The 16,753-nt window shown below is 36.8% G+C and overlaps 1 protein-coding gene across 2 annotated transcripts in view; it reads right to left on the bottom strand.

The window, feature by feature from the left end:
- Nucleotides 1-16,498, bottom strand: part of LOC128986933 (homeobox protein CDX-1-like) — a 66,851-nt gene extending 50,353 nt beyond the window's left edge. For both annotated transcript variants that reach the window (XM_054407549.1, XM_054407550.1), the window contains exon 1: nucleotides 16,018-16,498. In XM_054407549.1, the coding sequence (XP_054263524.1) occupies nucleotides 16,018-16,372 (355 nt within the window). In that variant the 5' untranslated portion in view covers nucleotides 16,373-16,498. The remainder of the gene's footprint in view (nucleotides 1-16,017) is intronic.
- Nucleotides 16,499-16,753: the final 255 nt, after the last annotated feature.

Genomic DNA, 16,753 nt, shown 5'->3' with positions numbered 1-16,753 from the left:
CAACACATCTGTGACACACAGACTTTCTAGGGCAAGTAATTATATAATTAAACTATAAAGTGCATATTGCAAAAATATTAAGCACTAAGTAAAATCCCACATTTAAAAAATACAAAATCTACTTTACCTTTAATATCAGAGAATTGTTATAATGAAAAATCAACGTAGCCAAAACATTGCCAAATAAAACAGTGTTTTGGATTTCATAATTAAATAATAAATAATAAGTCTACTTGAACTATTAGTGACGTAGAATATCTTCAACTGACACTGCACTTGGTCATATAAACGTACAAAGTTTTTTATCCAAACCTACGAGCATAGATCTCAGAACTCAATATATAGTTCCCAGCATCCCCTCGGTCCGGAGTGACTATTGTTGTGACGAAAAGGCAGGTTTACTACTGCCACTAACCCTCTGTTCATCTATTCAGATTTATGGTTTGTTTATTGTTTAGCCAAACCTTAGCTAAACGATTTTTCACAGTTTTTGTGACCCCTGTAAACAAAGAGTTTATTGCTTCCGTATGTTGTGGGTCGCGGTAAACCTGATGCCCACGGGAACCAACCACCAACTATCAGTTTGTTTGTACACAAACTAACAAAGTCTAATTAACTGCTTTCCCTTTATTGCAGTGAAACGGCAGTTTCAAATGTATGTGTTATGGGGCTTAAGTATTTATTATTTTATGGAAAATATTGGAAATATATTTTTGTTTGACTTTAGAATTTCTTTGTTTATTTTGTGCAAAAGTAGCCATATTAGTAAAAAAATACTGCCATCGATGTTACATTTTTGTTTTCAAAATTTAATTACATCATCATTTCATACGAAATTTTTTTCTTTGTTTGACGCATAGAATTGGAAACTCTTTAACATTGAATTATTCGTCATGGCGGATTAATACTGTACTCCATGCATACTCCGCCACCACAATAAATAAATAACACTAGCAACTGCTCGTATTTTATAACAAAACTGTACGGCAATCATTTTGAAGGTTTATGAATAAAGATAAACAATGCACCTTTTATTTCACGAGTTAACAAGGAAAACAGTTTAATCATGTTTGCAGCATGGCTAAATTGTTTTTCGCCCCTCGCTTATTTCCAGACCTTGGCAAACCACAGTGATAAAATATACTATAATCTTATCTATATAAATAAAATTAGAGTTTTGTCTGTACATTGCTCAGAATTATATATTTTTAGGTTATTTTTACGTCTTATACATTAAATAAGCAGAAACGAGTCTTATCTCAATTTCTGTCTGTCTGTCTGTCTGTCTGTCTTTCCCTTTGTCTGTAACACTCAAGATGGCATTTTACGCTATCTTCTCCTGGAAAACGAGAGTACCTATCAAGATCCAAGTCATTTTAATGTATTCACTGGATTGGCGAGATTGTCTTTAGCCATTAAAATATGGCCTCACTACTAAAGTTTTCGTCCAATTTTTATTGCATAATCATCTATGAAATAACGAACAGCTGTTCGGATCAAGATTATTTTTCCTAGCTGTCACTGATATGTTTACAAATGTTGTTTACAAATACCGCAACCTTTTTCAATCACGTTTTGAATGTAAATCCCAAGTGATTAAAAACGTTTTTCTTACATAACGGATTTAATTAATCGAAAGTGCAATAATATAGTGTAATAGTGTAACCGTGTAAATGAAATTAAATAACTAGGCATCATCCAGTTCAGGAACCAGAGATTCTTTGTGTATAAATTGTTCTTGAGTTTTGATAACCAGAAAGAAGACCTTGAATCAGTGTTGTATACGGCTGGGAAACTTTAAATTTAATAATGATCGTCGCCAATGGCTTAGAAATATGGTTTCCACTCATTGACACGGCGCTTCAATGGCGGTTGTGTAAAGTGGTAAGTAAAAAATCACAACTGCAGTGGTTGATTGTAACAATGTGTTATTTTCTGTTCCTACCATTGACTATATATATATAGTCAATAGTACCTACTCACCGTGTGATGCAATCGCTGGACCATACAGCCATGCTCTTGGGTACGTACGCCTACCCAATTATTCATAACAAACTGTTCGACGACGATCCTTGATACCGGTACTTTTCCCTAGAATACACGGCCTACCTACTTAAGAAATAAAATTACAAACGTCCAAAAACCCAACGTTGTGTGATTTTTGTCACATTTCCTTCTAATGTTATTATATAGCCTTTACCAATCATTGTTTAGAGAATAGGTACGTAGGGCCTAATCTATTAAATAACAAAAAGTTGTTTGTATGAGGTTGTTTTTTTTTTTAAACTGACACAGATAAGTTTACATTAAAAGTTGTTTACAAATAAAGCAATTATTGGGAAATAACTTTGATTGCCGTTTTAAAACGTTTTACGAGAAAATCAAAAACCAAGAGATCAATAACCTCGGGACTTGATTAACTCATATAATTGGTCGGCTGTACTATAGTTCTCAACTGTGAACGTTGGTTTTTGGTACCGGTTCTATTCCTTAGAACCGTTGGTACTGTTGGTAGTAGCAAGAATCATTTTTAAGTACCAACACATCACTGTACTTTACAAATTAGTTATCGTTGGTGTTGCACCTTATTTATTATTACAGGCGTATTCAATTTAATTGATGTCTTAACTGTACAATTTTTGCTTTTTCTTTCTTGATTCCAAAATGTTAGTTTATGCTAAGAAAACGATAACGCACTTTAGTAAAACATTTATTCAACTAACCATAATGAATTGTTTAAACGCTTTACGTTGTTTATGTATCAATAGTTAGTGGCCTATTTTGGTAATATTTACTATAAATTACCAATCGTCTATACCAGGGTGGCTGGACCACCCTGGACCAGTCGTCTTCATTTCATATAGTAAGCCGTCATTTCGGGTCATCATCGGTCCAAGCAAATATACATTGTTATGATGCAATTTGATGACATTAACAAAATATTTTAGATACTAATTTTACAAGTACTTTGTTATGCTTAAAGCGTAGCAAACCCCCTAATTAAGTTCTGTATTTTTGTGTGTATGTCTGTTAGTAAAGCATTAATGTCCTTATTTCTCAGTGTTTCACGGAAAGGACAAAAGTACCTTTATAATGAAAATGTCAACACGAATAAAGTGTTAAATTGGGAGGTTGAAGTAGTACCTTAAATACTTTTAACCATTGTGGAAGGTAACTTTCAATTATATGCCTACATTAGGGCTATGCCTCATAGATATATAAAGCATTTTTTAGTTTAATCATTGGATTTAACATATGGACCAACACGACCCAGGTTACATTTAATTTCGAAGCATTTGTTTTGGCTTGAAACTGTCAGTTACTGTATTTGCGAAGGTTTATATACTGTATAATAGTTTTGCCAGCATATCTGAAAATATGCAAACCAAATTCTGTTCTTAATAAAAAGGTTTCAATAACTGACTACAATAAGATCCCCGTGCGTAGAACGGTCACACAGCTAGTCTATCTATCTATATACTATTATAAAGAAGAGGTGGTGTCTGTGTGTGTGTTTGTATGAGGTAATCTCAAAAACTACTGAACCTATTGGGCTCAAATTGCACACAAATGAAGCTACAGCTCCGAGGATACATATAGAACTATTCCCGCTTCGATATTGTCCTAGGGCTCTGCCCCGTGGGCTTTCAAAAATCGGAGGTGAGAGATTTTAAAGTAAATTTTGATTGATGGTATCCATGACAACAAAGAACAAACCTACAAAGTTTAAAATGTAAACAAGCAGTACTAACTGTCAAATTGATTTTGATTTCACAATTCCATACAGCTGGTTCAAACATTCATTTAAATACTGCATGAATATTAGAACAGAGAGGGTAAGGATCATATTTAAAATAATGATGTCACTATCCTGAATGAAAACATTATTTAACATTATTTAAATGGAGCTGTCAAACCATACGCTAATGTCACTTTATACTTACATGCCAACCCCGTACGAAGGACGGGTACTCTGCTAGTACTATTATAAAGAAGAGGTGGTGTCTGTGTGTGTGTTTGTATGAGCTAATCTAAAAAACTACTGGTCGGATCGGGCTGAAATTTGGCATGATGATAGCTCACATTCCCGATTAACATATAGGCATATTTTTATCCCAAAAAATCCTTCGGGGCTCCGCCCCAGTGGCTCTGGAGTTTCCCATGTTAACCTTATGAGAAATGGAATTAATGAATCTTAACAGCTGTTTCAATTAAACAAGTTGGTTATGTTCTATGATGTTCAATAGCATTAAAAGTTACAAGGATTACCAACAGGGTGCAGCACTAGCACTATTATTTCTTTTACATTTATGACAACAGCAAAAGGTGAGTGAGCGTAGCGAACGAACTTCAACCTGGAGGCGAGTGAGCGTAGCGAACGAGCTAACCTGAAGGCAAGTGAGCGTAGCGAACGAGCTAACCTGAAGGAAAGTGAGCGCAGCGAACGAGCTCCAACCTAAAGGTGAGTGAGCGTAGCGAACGAACTTCAAAAAGAACCGAAATTTCTTAAACCATGTCCTCACTCATAACTGCTATAAGCATTTGATACTTATATGCCAACCCCGTACGAAGGACGGGTACTCTGCTAGTACTATTATAAAGAAGAGGTGGTGTCTGTGTGTGTGTGTGTGTGTGTGTGTGTGTGTGTGTTTGTATGAGCTAATCTCAAAAACTACTGAACCTATTGGGCTCAAATTGCACACACATGAAGCTACAGTTCCGAGGATACATATAGAACTATTCCCGCTTCAATATTGTCCTAGGGCTATGCCCCGTGGGCTTTCAAAAATCGGAGGTGAGAGATTTTAAAGTAAATTTTGATTGATGGTATCCATGACAACAAAGAACAAACCTACAAAGTTTAAAATGTAAACAAGCAGTACTAACTGTCAAATTGATTTTGATTTCACAATTCCATACAGCTGGTTCAAACATTCATTTAAATACTGCATGAATATTAGAACAGAGAGGGTAAGGATCATATTTAAAATAATGATGTCACTATCCTGAATGAAAACATTATTTAACATTATTTAAATGGAGCTGTCAAACCATACGCTAATGTCACTTTATACTTACATGCCAACCCCGTACGAAGGACGGGTACTCTGCTAGTACTATTATAAAGAAGAGGTGGTGTCTGTGTGTGTGTTTGTATGAGCTAATCTAAAAAACTACTGGTCGGATCGGGCTGAAATTTGGCATGATGATAGCTCACATTCCCGATTAACATATAGGCATATTTTTATCCCAAAAAATCCTTCGGGGCTCTGGAGTTTCACATGTTAACCTTATGAGAAATGGAATTAATGAATCTTAACAGCTGTTTAAATTAAACAAGTTTTTTTATGTTCTATGATGTTCAATAGCATTAAAAGTTACAAGGATTACCAACAGGGTGCAGCACTAGCACTATTATTTCTTTTACATTTATGACAACAGCAAAAGGTGAGTGAGCGTAGCGAACGAACTTCAACCTGGAGGCGAGTGAGCGTAGCGAACGAGCTAACCTGAAGGCAAGTGAGCGTAGCGAACGAGCTAACCTGAAGGAAAGTGAGCGCAGCGAACGAGCTCCAACCTAAAGGTGAGTGAGCGTAGCGAACGAACTTCAAAAAGAACCGAAATTTCTTAAACCATGTCCTCACTCATAACTGCTATAAGCATTTGATACTTATATGCCAACCCCGTACGAAGGACGGGTACTCTGCTAGTACTATTATAAAGAAGAGGTGGTGTCTGTGTGTGTGTGTGTGTGTGTGTGTGTGTGTGTGTGTGTGTGTGTTTGTATGAGCTAATCTCAAAAACTACTGAACCTATTGGGCTCAAATTGCACACACATGAAGCTACAGTTCCGAGGATACATATAGAACTATTCCCGCTTCAATATTGTCCTAGGGCTATGCCCCGTGGGCTTTCAAAAATCGGAGGTGAGAGATTTTAAAGTAAATTTTGATTGATGGTATCCATGACAACAAAGAACAAACCTACAAAGTTTAAAAATGTAAACAAGCAGTACTAACTGTCAAATTAATTTTGATTTCACAATTCCATACAGCTGGTTCAAACATTCATTTAAATACTGCATGAATATTAGAACAGAGAGGGTAAGGATCATATTTAAAATAATGATGTCACTATCCTGAATGTAAACATTATTTAACATTACTTAAATGGAGCTGTCAAACCATACGCTAATGTCACTTTATACTTACATGCCAACCCCGTACGAAGGACGGGTACTCTGCTAGTATACATTATGCATGTTGTGCGAGTTGGTCTAGTTAGGTTAGATATTCTGACAAGGCGTACTTCTTATGCCTAAATCCTTAGTTCATTGAGTATTCATGGTTGTATCATTACACACCTCACTTAAGGCTGTGCACGGACCAGCTATAAGTTGTGCTCTCTGGCTACAAGTCAGATTTTTGTCCCGAGTTTCGCCTGTTTCAGTGTTTCACTTTGTACATGCCCAGAGTTTCGCCTGTTTCAGTGTTTCACTTTGTACATGCCCAGAGTTTCGCCTGTTTCAGTGTTTCACTTTGTACATGCCCAGAGTTTCGCCTGTTTCAGTGTTTCACTTTGTACATGCCCAGAGTTTCGCCTGTTTCAGTGTTTCACTTTGTACATGCCCAGAGTTTCACCTGTTTCAGTGTTTCACTTTGTACATGCCCAGAGTTTCGCCTGTTTCAGTGTTTCACTTTGTACATGCCCAGAGTTTCGCCTGTTTCAGTGTTTCACTTTGTACATGCCAAGAGTTTCGCCTGCTTCAGTGTTTCACTTTGTACATGGCCCTCGCTCGTCTCAGGTACAAACGTAGCGTCCCTGTTATCAATGTTGGTTATCAGACGTATGTACACTTGTCGGCAGAGCAAATACATGCGCTATCTCTCTGCCTCAGCCGCCGCTACACCGCGCCACACCATCTACACCATATAAAATATCCGTTTATGGTGCTAACAACACAATAATATTCAACCCGATTGACTACTATTGTTTATAACTTTTGTTGTAGCTATCTTTCTCTTACTTTCCTAGGCCGTATGAAGGTCATAACGACCTTTAATTCAAATGAAAAAGTACGTACTGTGATTGTATGTGTATGCTATACTGTATCAGGATTATTGCTGTTATTATTCCCGATTTGTATTTTTCGCACGTGATTCTGTTGGTTTGTGTCAATAAGATAATATGTCAAATAACTGATATCTACAGAAAAAGTAATAACAACAGTTATATTATAATATTTTTATTACTTTATCTGTAGATATCTTGCTCGCACGATCTTACGCTGTATTAAGTTCATTTTAAACTTTTGGAGGTATTGTTAAAATGTAAATGGACGTAGCCTCTATCTGCATTATTACGAAAAATTCTGATAATTGTTTCGATTGTTTGGGGCACTATTCCGATGTATATCTGAAATCGACGAGTAAAGAACAAACAAACCTATCAAATACCATAATCATTGTCCTTTCCCATGATTAGATATCCGAGACTCACGAATTTAATGTGTGTCAAACAAGGGGTTTAATTAATGAAATACAATAGTGTTAGGTGTTCTCGTTAGTGTCTTGATAGGTTTTACCGGATGCTGACTTCCCAAGTTATTCTTAACTTATTTACTCAGTAATATTCAAATCGGTCGAATACCATTGTACATTACTTTTGCTGTAATCATCTTCCTCTTACCTTGCACACCACGTAACGGCGCGGTGGTAAAAAGGGTGTCAATATATGGGTTGCGTTTTAGAGAAAAAGAAATGTTGAATCTTATCCACAATAAATTCCCACTAATTCGTGTTGACAACAATATAATTATCAGCTTATAATGTAACGAACTTTAACGGTGATGAAGTAAATGAAGCAGGGATACCAACTTACGCGCTTCTTTTGACTCTAAACAGTGTTTTTCTACATTGTGCTTGTAATTTGGGGTTCGTTAAAAACACCACGTATTATCTATTATTCCTACAGAGTTTTCCGATTGTTTTATTAAGCGGATCTTTGATGTATAATGTCGGCTTGATAATTCTAATGTTCTCTGAAAGTACAGAAAATACGTCAAATAACACTTGCAATCTTCAACTTTAGAATCTTCTCCCCCACTATTCTGGTTTTAAGTTTTATAAGTTGTTTAAGAGATAGTTACTCCCGTTTTGCTAACACTATATGCTATATGTTTTAGTTATGCAAATATTGACAATGCATGATATTTGTTACATGTTATTGTATACAAATAGACATCCCATCCCCATGTTAAATTTGTAGCCAGCTTTTTATATCAAAATCGTCGAAGTTGATGTGAGCCACCTACAGATTTCGCTGATCTAAATTACTAAATTCTGCCGAAAACACAATCTTTTTAACCATGTCAAATAAGGGAATGACTTATGATAAGTTATAGCAACTGTTATGACGCATCAACCTGGTCAGCAACAAAAAATAAGGTATAAAATAGAATTGTAGACACTAGCGCATTCTGTGACTGGCTCACACAACTACATTCTTTTTTAATAAAAAAATGGCTACAGCTGGTCTATACAGATGGGAAGTTTACTTCAGTATCCAAGCAATAGTATCCAAAAGTCAATGATACAAATCTAATGTGCAAATAAACTATTTGATTTGATATAATAACCTGCCTGATTCGATTAAATCTACAGCTTCCCTTAAATCGTTTAATAAGCAGTTATTTAAGTTGTTATGCAATAAATGCTGTCATAAGGTAAATGATTTTTTCCCACTGTCTTTGTTTTGTCACGATTATTGTATCGACACTATTCATGTATATTGTGTACACAATGAATAAAGGATAATTTGATTTGATATTAATATATTTGCACTTATTGCACTGTTTAGTGTACACTTACTGTACGCCAAGCTACCAAGTGTCATGATGGATTTCAGCCTATTATTTAATTATTTCTAGATAAGTTGTTTTTAGTAACAGCGTTCAAAAAGATTCAAATGAAAAAACATTCATTTTTTCATTTGTAATGTTCAGACCGATGGGACATAAACATTCAAAATTGGCTTTCTGAAACTGTTTACGCTGCCAGTATTGGTAATTATTTTAACAGCTATTCTATTACATTGTTTGATTCATGTACCCTATTTTATGGGCTTTTAACGTTTTATTACTCGATATAACCTATTTACGACGGCGATATACATTACACAGCCAATTATTTAACGACGGAGCAGTTAAGTTTTTTTACGATCAATAATTCTTTCCTTCATTAAGCATTACACAAAATAATACGCAGAGATTGGGATTGACATACAATTGATAATCTGTTTGTAGCCAATGAATGACATGACTATATTTACGTTTTTTTGAGTCATAAAACAAAACAAAACACATTCAGGGGCTAGTTGAGCATAGTTTACTTTTTAGTGAAAGACTATTCTCCTGAAATAAATGTGCGTGGCTATTTCCCGGTTGTTGTGAATTAAAACCTATTTCTCCTAGATGCATGTAAAATATCCATCCTTAAAGAACTTCGCACCCGTCAGATATAAAGTTTAGTACAGTTTTAGGCCCTACATTTATATATATATATATAATTTTTTTTTTTATTGTGAACAATTTTATACCAGTAAACATATTGCATATTGTATGATACATTTGCTCGTTCCGATTAAATGTTGATTTAAGATTAACAAGCAGCAAAGTAAACCTTATAAATCGTAAGGAGAAATACAAAAAATCGTTTAGGTAGGCTGAACATAAAAAGTCTACCGTAGAAGAAGGAAATATTTGGAATCTGTTGAAAAACATAATAAACGATCCAACTTGTATGCACTAAGCCTACAAACTTATTGCAACTAGGGGTTTTTTACATTGTCGTCACCTATTCGCAAAACCTCTTATTTCCGGACTTAACAATTCTAGCCGAGAATTCTAGAAACTCAAAAGCAGTTTCATGTTTTATTAATCGTGTCCCGGGTTCCAAAATGGTCGGAGAAAGCTGGCGGAGGGGCGAGCGGTGGATCAAAGTGGCCCTAATGCAGGGGCCGGCCCCCAATAAAACTTTATTGCACCCAAGAATGTCGGGCCGTGCGGAGAGTTTTTGTCACCTGCCCGGACGATTCGAGGCGGTCGGTGGTTACAAAATACAAGCACGGGCTCTGTCTTGTTATTCTGCAGTACTAGTTACACTCTCTGTTTCTCCCAGCTGATGCTAACTTATGCCGCATTCAGCGTATATTAACTGTTGATAGAAGCATACTTCCTACTCCTATGTGGAAGATGAAGCCACACAATAGTTGTGCGATTAGTCACCGACAGAATGCGCTGTTGTCAATCATTTATTCATTTATGTCGAAAACTCAAACGACAAACCAAGCCAAAAGAGAAAGGACAACCTGTTGTATATATTTTGGAGTATAGCACCTGTAAACATCTTAACTATATCTAAAGTATAGCATCTTTGTCACGTCAACTATATCAATATGAGTATAGAAAACCGAAGGAGGCAATGTAATGTTGACAGCACTCTATGAACTATGGACTAATGGGCTTATCATGGGCATCAGTGGAAAATCTTTGCAATTTACACAGGCTGAGGCTCCCAATGTTGAAGTCATAGTTGAGTTAAACAATTAATCTAATTGTATGACTTACAAATAGTATAGAAGAGCCGATCTAAATATTTTGGACACTCCCGCCACGTTTTCTGCCAAAATTATGAAAAACAGTATCGACAATGTATTTAATGAAAAGCGTACGAGTAATAATTATAGTAAGTTCATTTGACTGAAAATCGGCAAGATAACTACCAAATTATTACATAATTTATTGTTGTAACAAACCAACAAAGCCCCAGTCAAGTCATGGTCACCTAGTATAAATAGTATGATGCAAGACGCATTAGTAAAATTAGCTCTCATTCCAGACATCAAACAAAAAGATATCAAAACATCGAAAATATTATTTTAATAAAGGGTTGGTCAAGTATGTTGTGTTTAGTTAAAAAATGTAAATCGTGATACAGTAGACTCCCTCTTATCCGGACACCTTTTAACCGGACATCGGTTTAACCGGACTACACTCGACGCAAATGACATCTCTTTAACCGGACAATTTTTATCAGCACATTGGTTTAACCGGACTAGATCGGCAGGAAGTGGACGGTACTGTAACGACTGTTCTCGTGGGAAAGATTTGAGACCAGTGATCACATGTCTAAATACAATGCTCTCCTAAATTTAAGTCGAATATCACCGTAAACGGTCCATTTTAATGAGTTTTTGGGGACGTCGGCTTAACCGGAAAAACCGTTATCCGGACTGGCCTCGGTCCCGAGGAGTCCGGATAAGAGGGAGTCTACTGTAGACATAATTAAAGAACCCCCTTTAAAATGCAGCATAAACAAACCTGATGATCTGAATTTTTATCAGCCTAACTGAATTTTCTTACATCAATTTTCATTAGGCCTAGTATACATTCTCATGGATTAACGTGAAAAATATCTCGGATGAGAGGTACATCACGAACACGGGAATAGAGTATCCCTTTGTATTTACTCAAAAAGAATCGCTAAACGCTTTAATTTCCTTCAAACTCTTAAATTTAAAATTTAGATTTAGTATCATCAGAATGACCCGCGAGTGACACAATATTTTAATGTTGGTACACCCGGTTCCCTGTATTGTTCCGGTGGTTTAGCTTTGTGATGTTGGCAGCGCGGTTCCGGCGGGGGGGACAGGCGTTATCTGACAACGCGGCGGATTAACACTGATAAGAGTCTTGTGTCGGAGATAACGACAAAACTACCATTACGTTACATACAACTCGGGGAGACTAAAGCAACAATGTCACAAGTAAACGGATGAAGAAAGCCTTTCTGATTTATATTTATAGATAGACAATTAAAAGGGGATCGGCGAAATTATAAACCCCTGGAATTTAATACCTTGCAACTAGCATCTACTGATAAACTTAAATCATATTATTACATTAAAATAGTAGTGAATGTCCTCTAAAGTGGCATAGTTTGGCACGATTTTTAAGCCCACACAGATTACAGGAAAGTGTAATATTATATTATATAATTATTGTGCTAATGATTTGCCTGCACTACTTTATGATCTCGGATACTTCAATATTTTCATTGAATTAATCGATAAGTTTATTGTTAGTTTTCAAAATAGTGTTATTTAATCAAATGTATTCAATAAATTCATATTAGCGTTATTTACGCAAACGTATTCAATGAATTCGCCTCATACTCACAATTTAAATTAATTATGATATAGCCTAGTTAAATCCTTTGATCAGAAGTGATTTTTTTATGGCGAGGCACGTTCCACTTGCAGATATACTTTCCAAAAATTCTAGATTTGATTAGTGTATAGCTACAATCGTTCTAAAAAAAAATATATTTCAGTAGTAGCCTAACTCTTAGGATTTTGAAGTAGTCTATAATTTATTTTCTTCCGATAAAAAAATCTCTTCAACTTAATCATCTTTATATAAGATACAGATTGATGATGAAACGGTTGAGTCTCGACCATCAGTCAGAAAAAAAAAACACAGCCTCGATCGTCCAATTGTACCTTCCGTATTCGACTCTGGCGCATCGAGTACATGATGTACTGTGAAATCGCGCGCTACCCCGCCTAGCATGACCAGACCACGTAGGTATTGTATCTAGGTATTGTGTACCTAGGTACTGTACGCCTTTCTATGGTATGTATGACTGATGACTAAACGCCGCAACTGTGTAGAAAAATCCTTTACCCCCTGTGTGTACTCGGATGCATTTCATTGTCTGTGGAAACACGCACTTTTTGACAATACTCTTATTGTTTAGATTTAGTGCTTGAGTGGGTTCGACAAGGAGATATTAACTATCTTCAACACGTTTGATGGCCTCTGGTTTTTTAGTCTGCCGCTTATCCAACCCTGCCGTGCCTTGCAGTCGGATACTGTAATCGGTATACTGCTGTACTGTCCATTGTCATTGGGATTCCCGATCCCCCCAATATGACTAAATAAATCCGTGACCGTGAACTAACGGTTCTTTTAAAGACTATTGATCGCTCGTAAGTGTATAACCAAATACAACGTCGCCGTGCCTGGTGACTGCCGAGTGCTGGTATCATAGCCTGTGCTGTTGACTTGTGTCTGCACTGTAGACAGAAGACAGACAGGTAGACAGGGACACAACAGTTATGACAGCAGGGATATATTGGAGGCTCGCCGACACGTAGACAATGTCCTGCGAGGCGACGCGTGTCCTTCGCTAAAGACAAGGGTGTAGACAGGGTACAGGGTGTCTCGATACTCGACAGACGACAACTTGTTTCTGTCTGACTAGCCGAGTGTTGTAGTGATCGCCTCCCAGCCTGGAGGTTGTCGGTTCGATTCCAAGCGGATTCGATTGTAGGGCTAGATAGATGCTATTTTCATTGGGATATAAATTGACGACGACATCAAACAAAAGGTCTAGGGTGTTAAAAAAGATCGCGTAAAATTCCAAGGACGTCAAACACGCAAGACACAATATAAAACGACAAAATAGAGTTGCGAATATGGGACAAAAAAAAAAATAACTTTTATCAACAAAAAAAATTATGTTCAGAAAAAAAAATTAACAAGCGAAGTTAAAACACGAATAAAAATAATGAACAAGATTTAAGAACTACTACTAGAAGTAAGAAAACTCAAGCGGTCTAATTATCCTATGTGACTTCCCATCAAGCAAAACGAGCCAAATCATAATAGAATAAAACTGTAGCGTAGCCTACATAGTGATTGCATAGTGATATTGCTCGCTACATTATATATTTAGTTCTTAAAATAGTTTGCGCCGGGGCTACAGAATAACAAATTCTTGTGTTATGAGTACACTTTTTAGAATGTTGGCCATTGTGAACTACTCCCACTATATCAATAAATTGCAAGAGTTTTTCATAACGAGGAAAAGCTGATTAAAATTAATAGCCTACTTAATTAAGAGGTTTTTATACTTTTCATTTTTAAGTTTATATTTAATAATTATTTACTCGCAAAATGCAATTGCGACGTTGTCGAGATCCACTTTAATGACTTATAGCTGAGCTCGTGATACTATGGTAAAAATTATTTTTTAATCCAAACCCAAAATGACTAATCCATCAAACATTTTCAGCCTTCGATAAATGAAACCAGTACCGATAATCATCAATCAAGTAAGTAAAATTACAAAACACATTATTGCAGGATACTTTTAACTATTGGTGCATAAAATTGTACAAATATTAATTTGCAAACGCGTCGTCAGAGCAGCTTTCTACAATATTTGAACTGCAAGATTCGAGACGTTCCATCACAATACAACTAACTAATACCACAAGGTCAAAATATTCCGAACATGTCGACTTGCTAAAAGCCAGAAAGTTGCTTCGACCAGAGCATAAAAAGATTCCGAGAAGGGGCACTAGCCGCCTACCCCGCCTTGCCTCGGGGATTCCCAAATTTGCTGTGTCTGCGAGCAGAAACAAATGAGCTTGCGGTGTGAATGTACTTGTACTGGGTTAATATTTAATATAAAAATATATAAATAAATGTATAAAGTATAATTCGATCCAACTTAACAGTAGTGTCGGTGTCGGTCAAAGATGAAGACTTCACAAGAACCGGTCAATTATAGGCTATTATTGTGTATGTCATTTTAACAATTTATCATTTCTGAATTAGCATTGTGTATAAATATTTTTCAGTATTACATTACCGCCCCCTCATAGCTAATCGATATTTACATTCTCAAGTTCATTTGTCGTATAGTAATATTGAGTTACCTTTTTGTAATCTATTTATTACACATTTGCTTGTTGTACGTTTGTTCAGCATAATCATAATACATGCTGTCTTCACCAGATGCCGAACTCAATGCAATATGGTTATACTGTCGAAATAAAGCACTAAATTATAAAAACCGAGAACCTAAGATGCTGTGCTGTGGGGAGGGGCTTCGCTTTTAGACAGATTCGTTAGTGAATACGATTACCACATTTTGATATTCAATTCCTAGGAAGGAGGTTAAAGACAAAAAATATTATAAAAACTTTCAATAGAAAAACCATGATTGCACTTCCTACAAAATATTCGACCACTAATATTAACATGGTATATTAAAAGCAAAACAATCACAAACTTCGATATACATCAAATCCCCAACACCCAGCCAGACCCGTTGTAATCTGCTTTGGCACACTCCTTGGTCCGTATCTTGATCGCGGATCAATTAATAACATTTTGTGTACGAAGCAGTAATACACCAATACAAATACCACAACCTAACAAATATTTAAGTTAGAGTACCTTACGTTAAATTTTTTAACATGTCAACACGTTGAATATTTTATATAAAATAACACGAATACATAGTCATAGTCATACATAGTTTTATATGTACATAGTTTTATAGTACATAGTATATAGTTTTATTCAAGTAGTTCAAGTGTTGTTAGTTATTTGTATGTTTGAACAATTTTATAATGGCAATCATCCGGAATTTTACTACACCATAGTACACATAGGCTTATTAACAGGGCCGCTTTTATAAATTGGCACAGAGGCAAGAGTTTTTAGGCTTTCTTGGGGGGATCAATGAAGAAACATTTTCCTACAAGATAGGTTAGGGTTAGGTAGAGAGGGGTGCAATGGAGCAATTATCCCTCAGACCACAGCCATCACATATAACACTATTATGCTGATTACAAATAAATCTAAAGATGTTTGTCCTGTATCATTTTAACGGCCGGGGCTAGAGCTAGCCATGCTTAATGCCAGTAAATTGAATACAAATGGTGGAACCGGTGAAAATAAATTACTTAACCAACTCTGTCAAATAACTTACACATTTTCATTTTCATGACACTTTTGCATCAGTCTCCAAAAGACAGATTCGTGACTAATTTAAAATAAAACAAATCCTAACGCAACTTTAAAAGCTGCTGCTCTTTGATAGATTTTAGAATGAATCGCTTAATCTTTTTCAAGGATATGAGAGATGTGTTGTGACTCACCGGGGTTGGGTTGACTCTGGTAGCTGGGTTTCCTCATCCACTCGTAGGGGCTGCGGGCTGGTGGAGGTCGAGGGTTCTGGGGCAGTCCGGGGCTAGACAGCTCGCTGCCCCCGCTGGTACTCTGCACTGTGACACTAGGGGATGGTAGGATACTCTCGGGCTCCACGGACCAGTCTCCTGGCGAGAAGTGATGGTGTGACCATTGCTGCTCTCCTGCGTCGTGCATACAGCTCAGGAACTGCTGCTGGGGCTGGTGATAACCCGGCGGATACCATCCCGTATAGCCCTGGGGCACTACGGGGCTTTGCTGACCCCTATACATCAGGGGGTTGTAGTATACCATGTCTCCGCTCATGACACTCACAACACTGCCGACTGCCACTACTACTAGCGCACTGACTCACTCACACAGAGTGACGGTGGCGCGGCAGTGGTGGACACTCGCAGTAGGCGTGGCCTCACACGACCAATCACAACACTCGCCTCCCCCTCTCCACCACCCTCGCAGCCACCGAGGTGTTTATGTTGCGCTTGAATATCAGATAAATAGACAATCAGAAAGCCTTAAACCCGACTTTTAAGTTTTAATAGGTTTATTGCACCGTAAAAAGGATTTGTAATTACCGCACAGATTATTTTGTTGATTTTATCGCCGATTGGATATCCGGTTAGCGCAGTTTGGCGAGGTTGTTTGTGAGGGAGAATTGTCGCCCGAATTCGGTTAATGTTTTAACTT

The sequence above is a fragment of the Macrosteles quadrilineatus genome, unplaced genomic scaffold (genome assembly GCF_028750875.1).
Source record: "Macrosteles quadrilineatus isolate MER2022 unplaced genomic scaffold, UCM_ALF_1.0 Scaffold_2__2_contigs__length_208266976, whole genome shotgun sequence".
Lineage (NCBI taxonomy): Eukaryota > Metazoa > Arthropoda > Insecta > Hemiptera > Cicadellidae > Macrosteles > Macrosteles quadrilineatus.
Note: the sequence above shows the minus strand (reverse complement) of the source record. Positions and strands in the feature narration are given on the sequence as shown.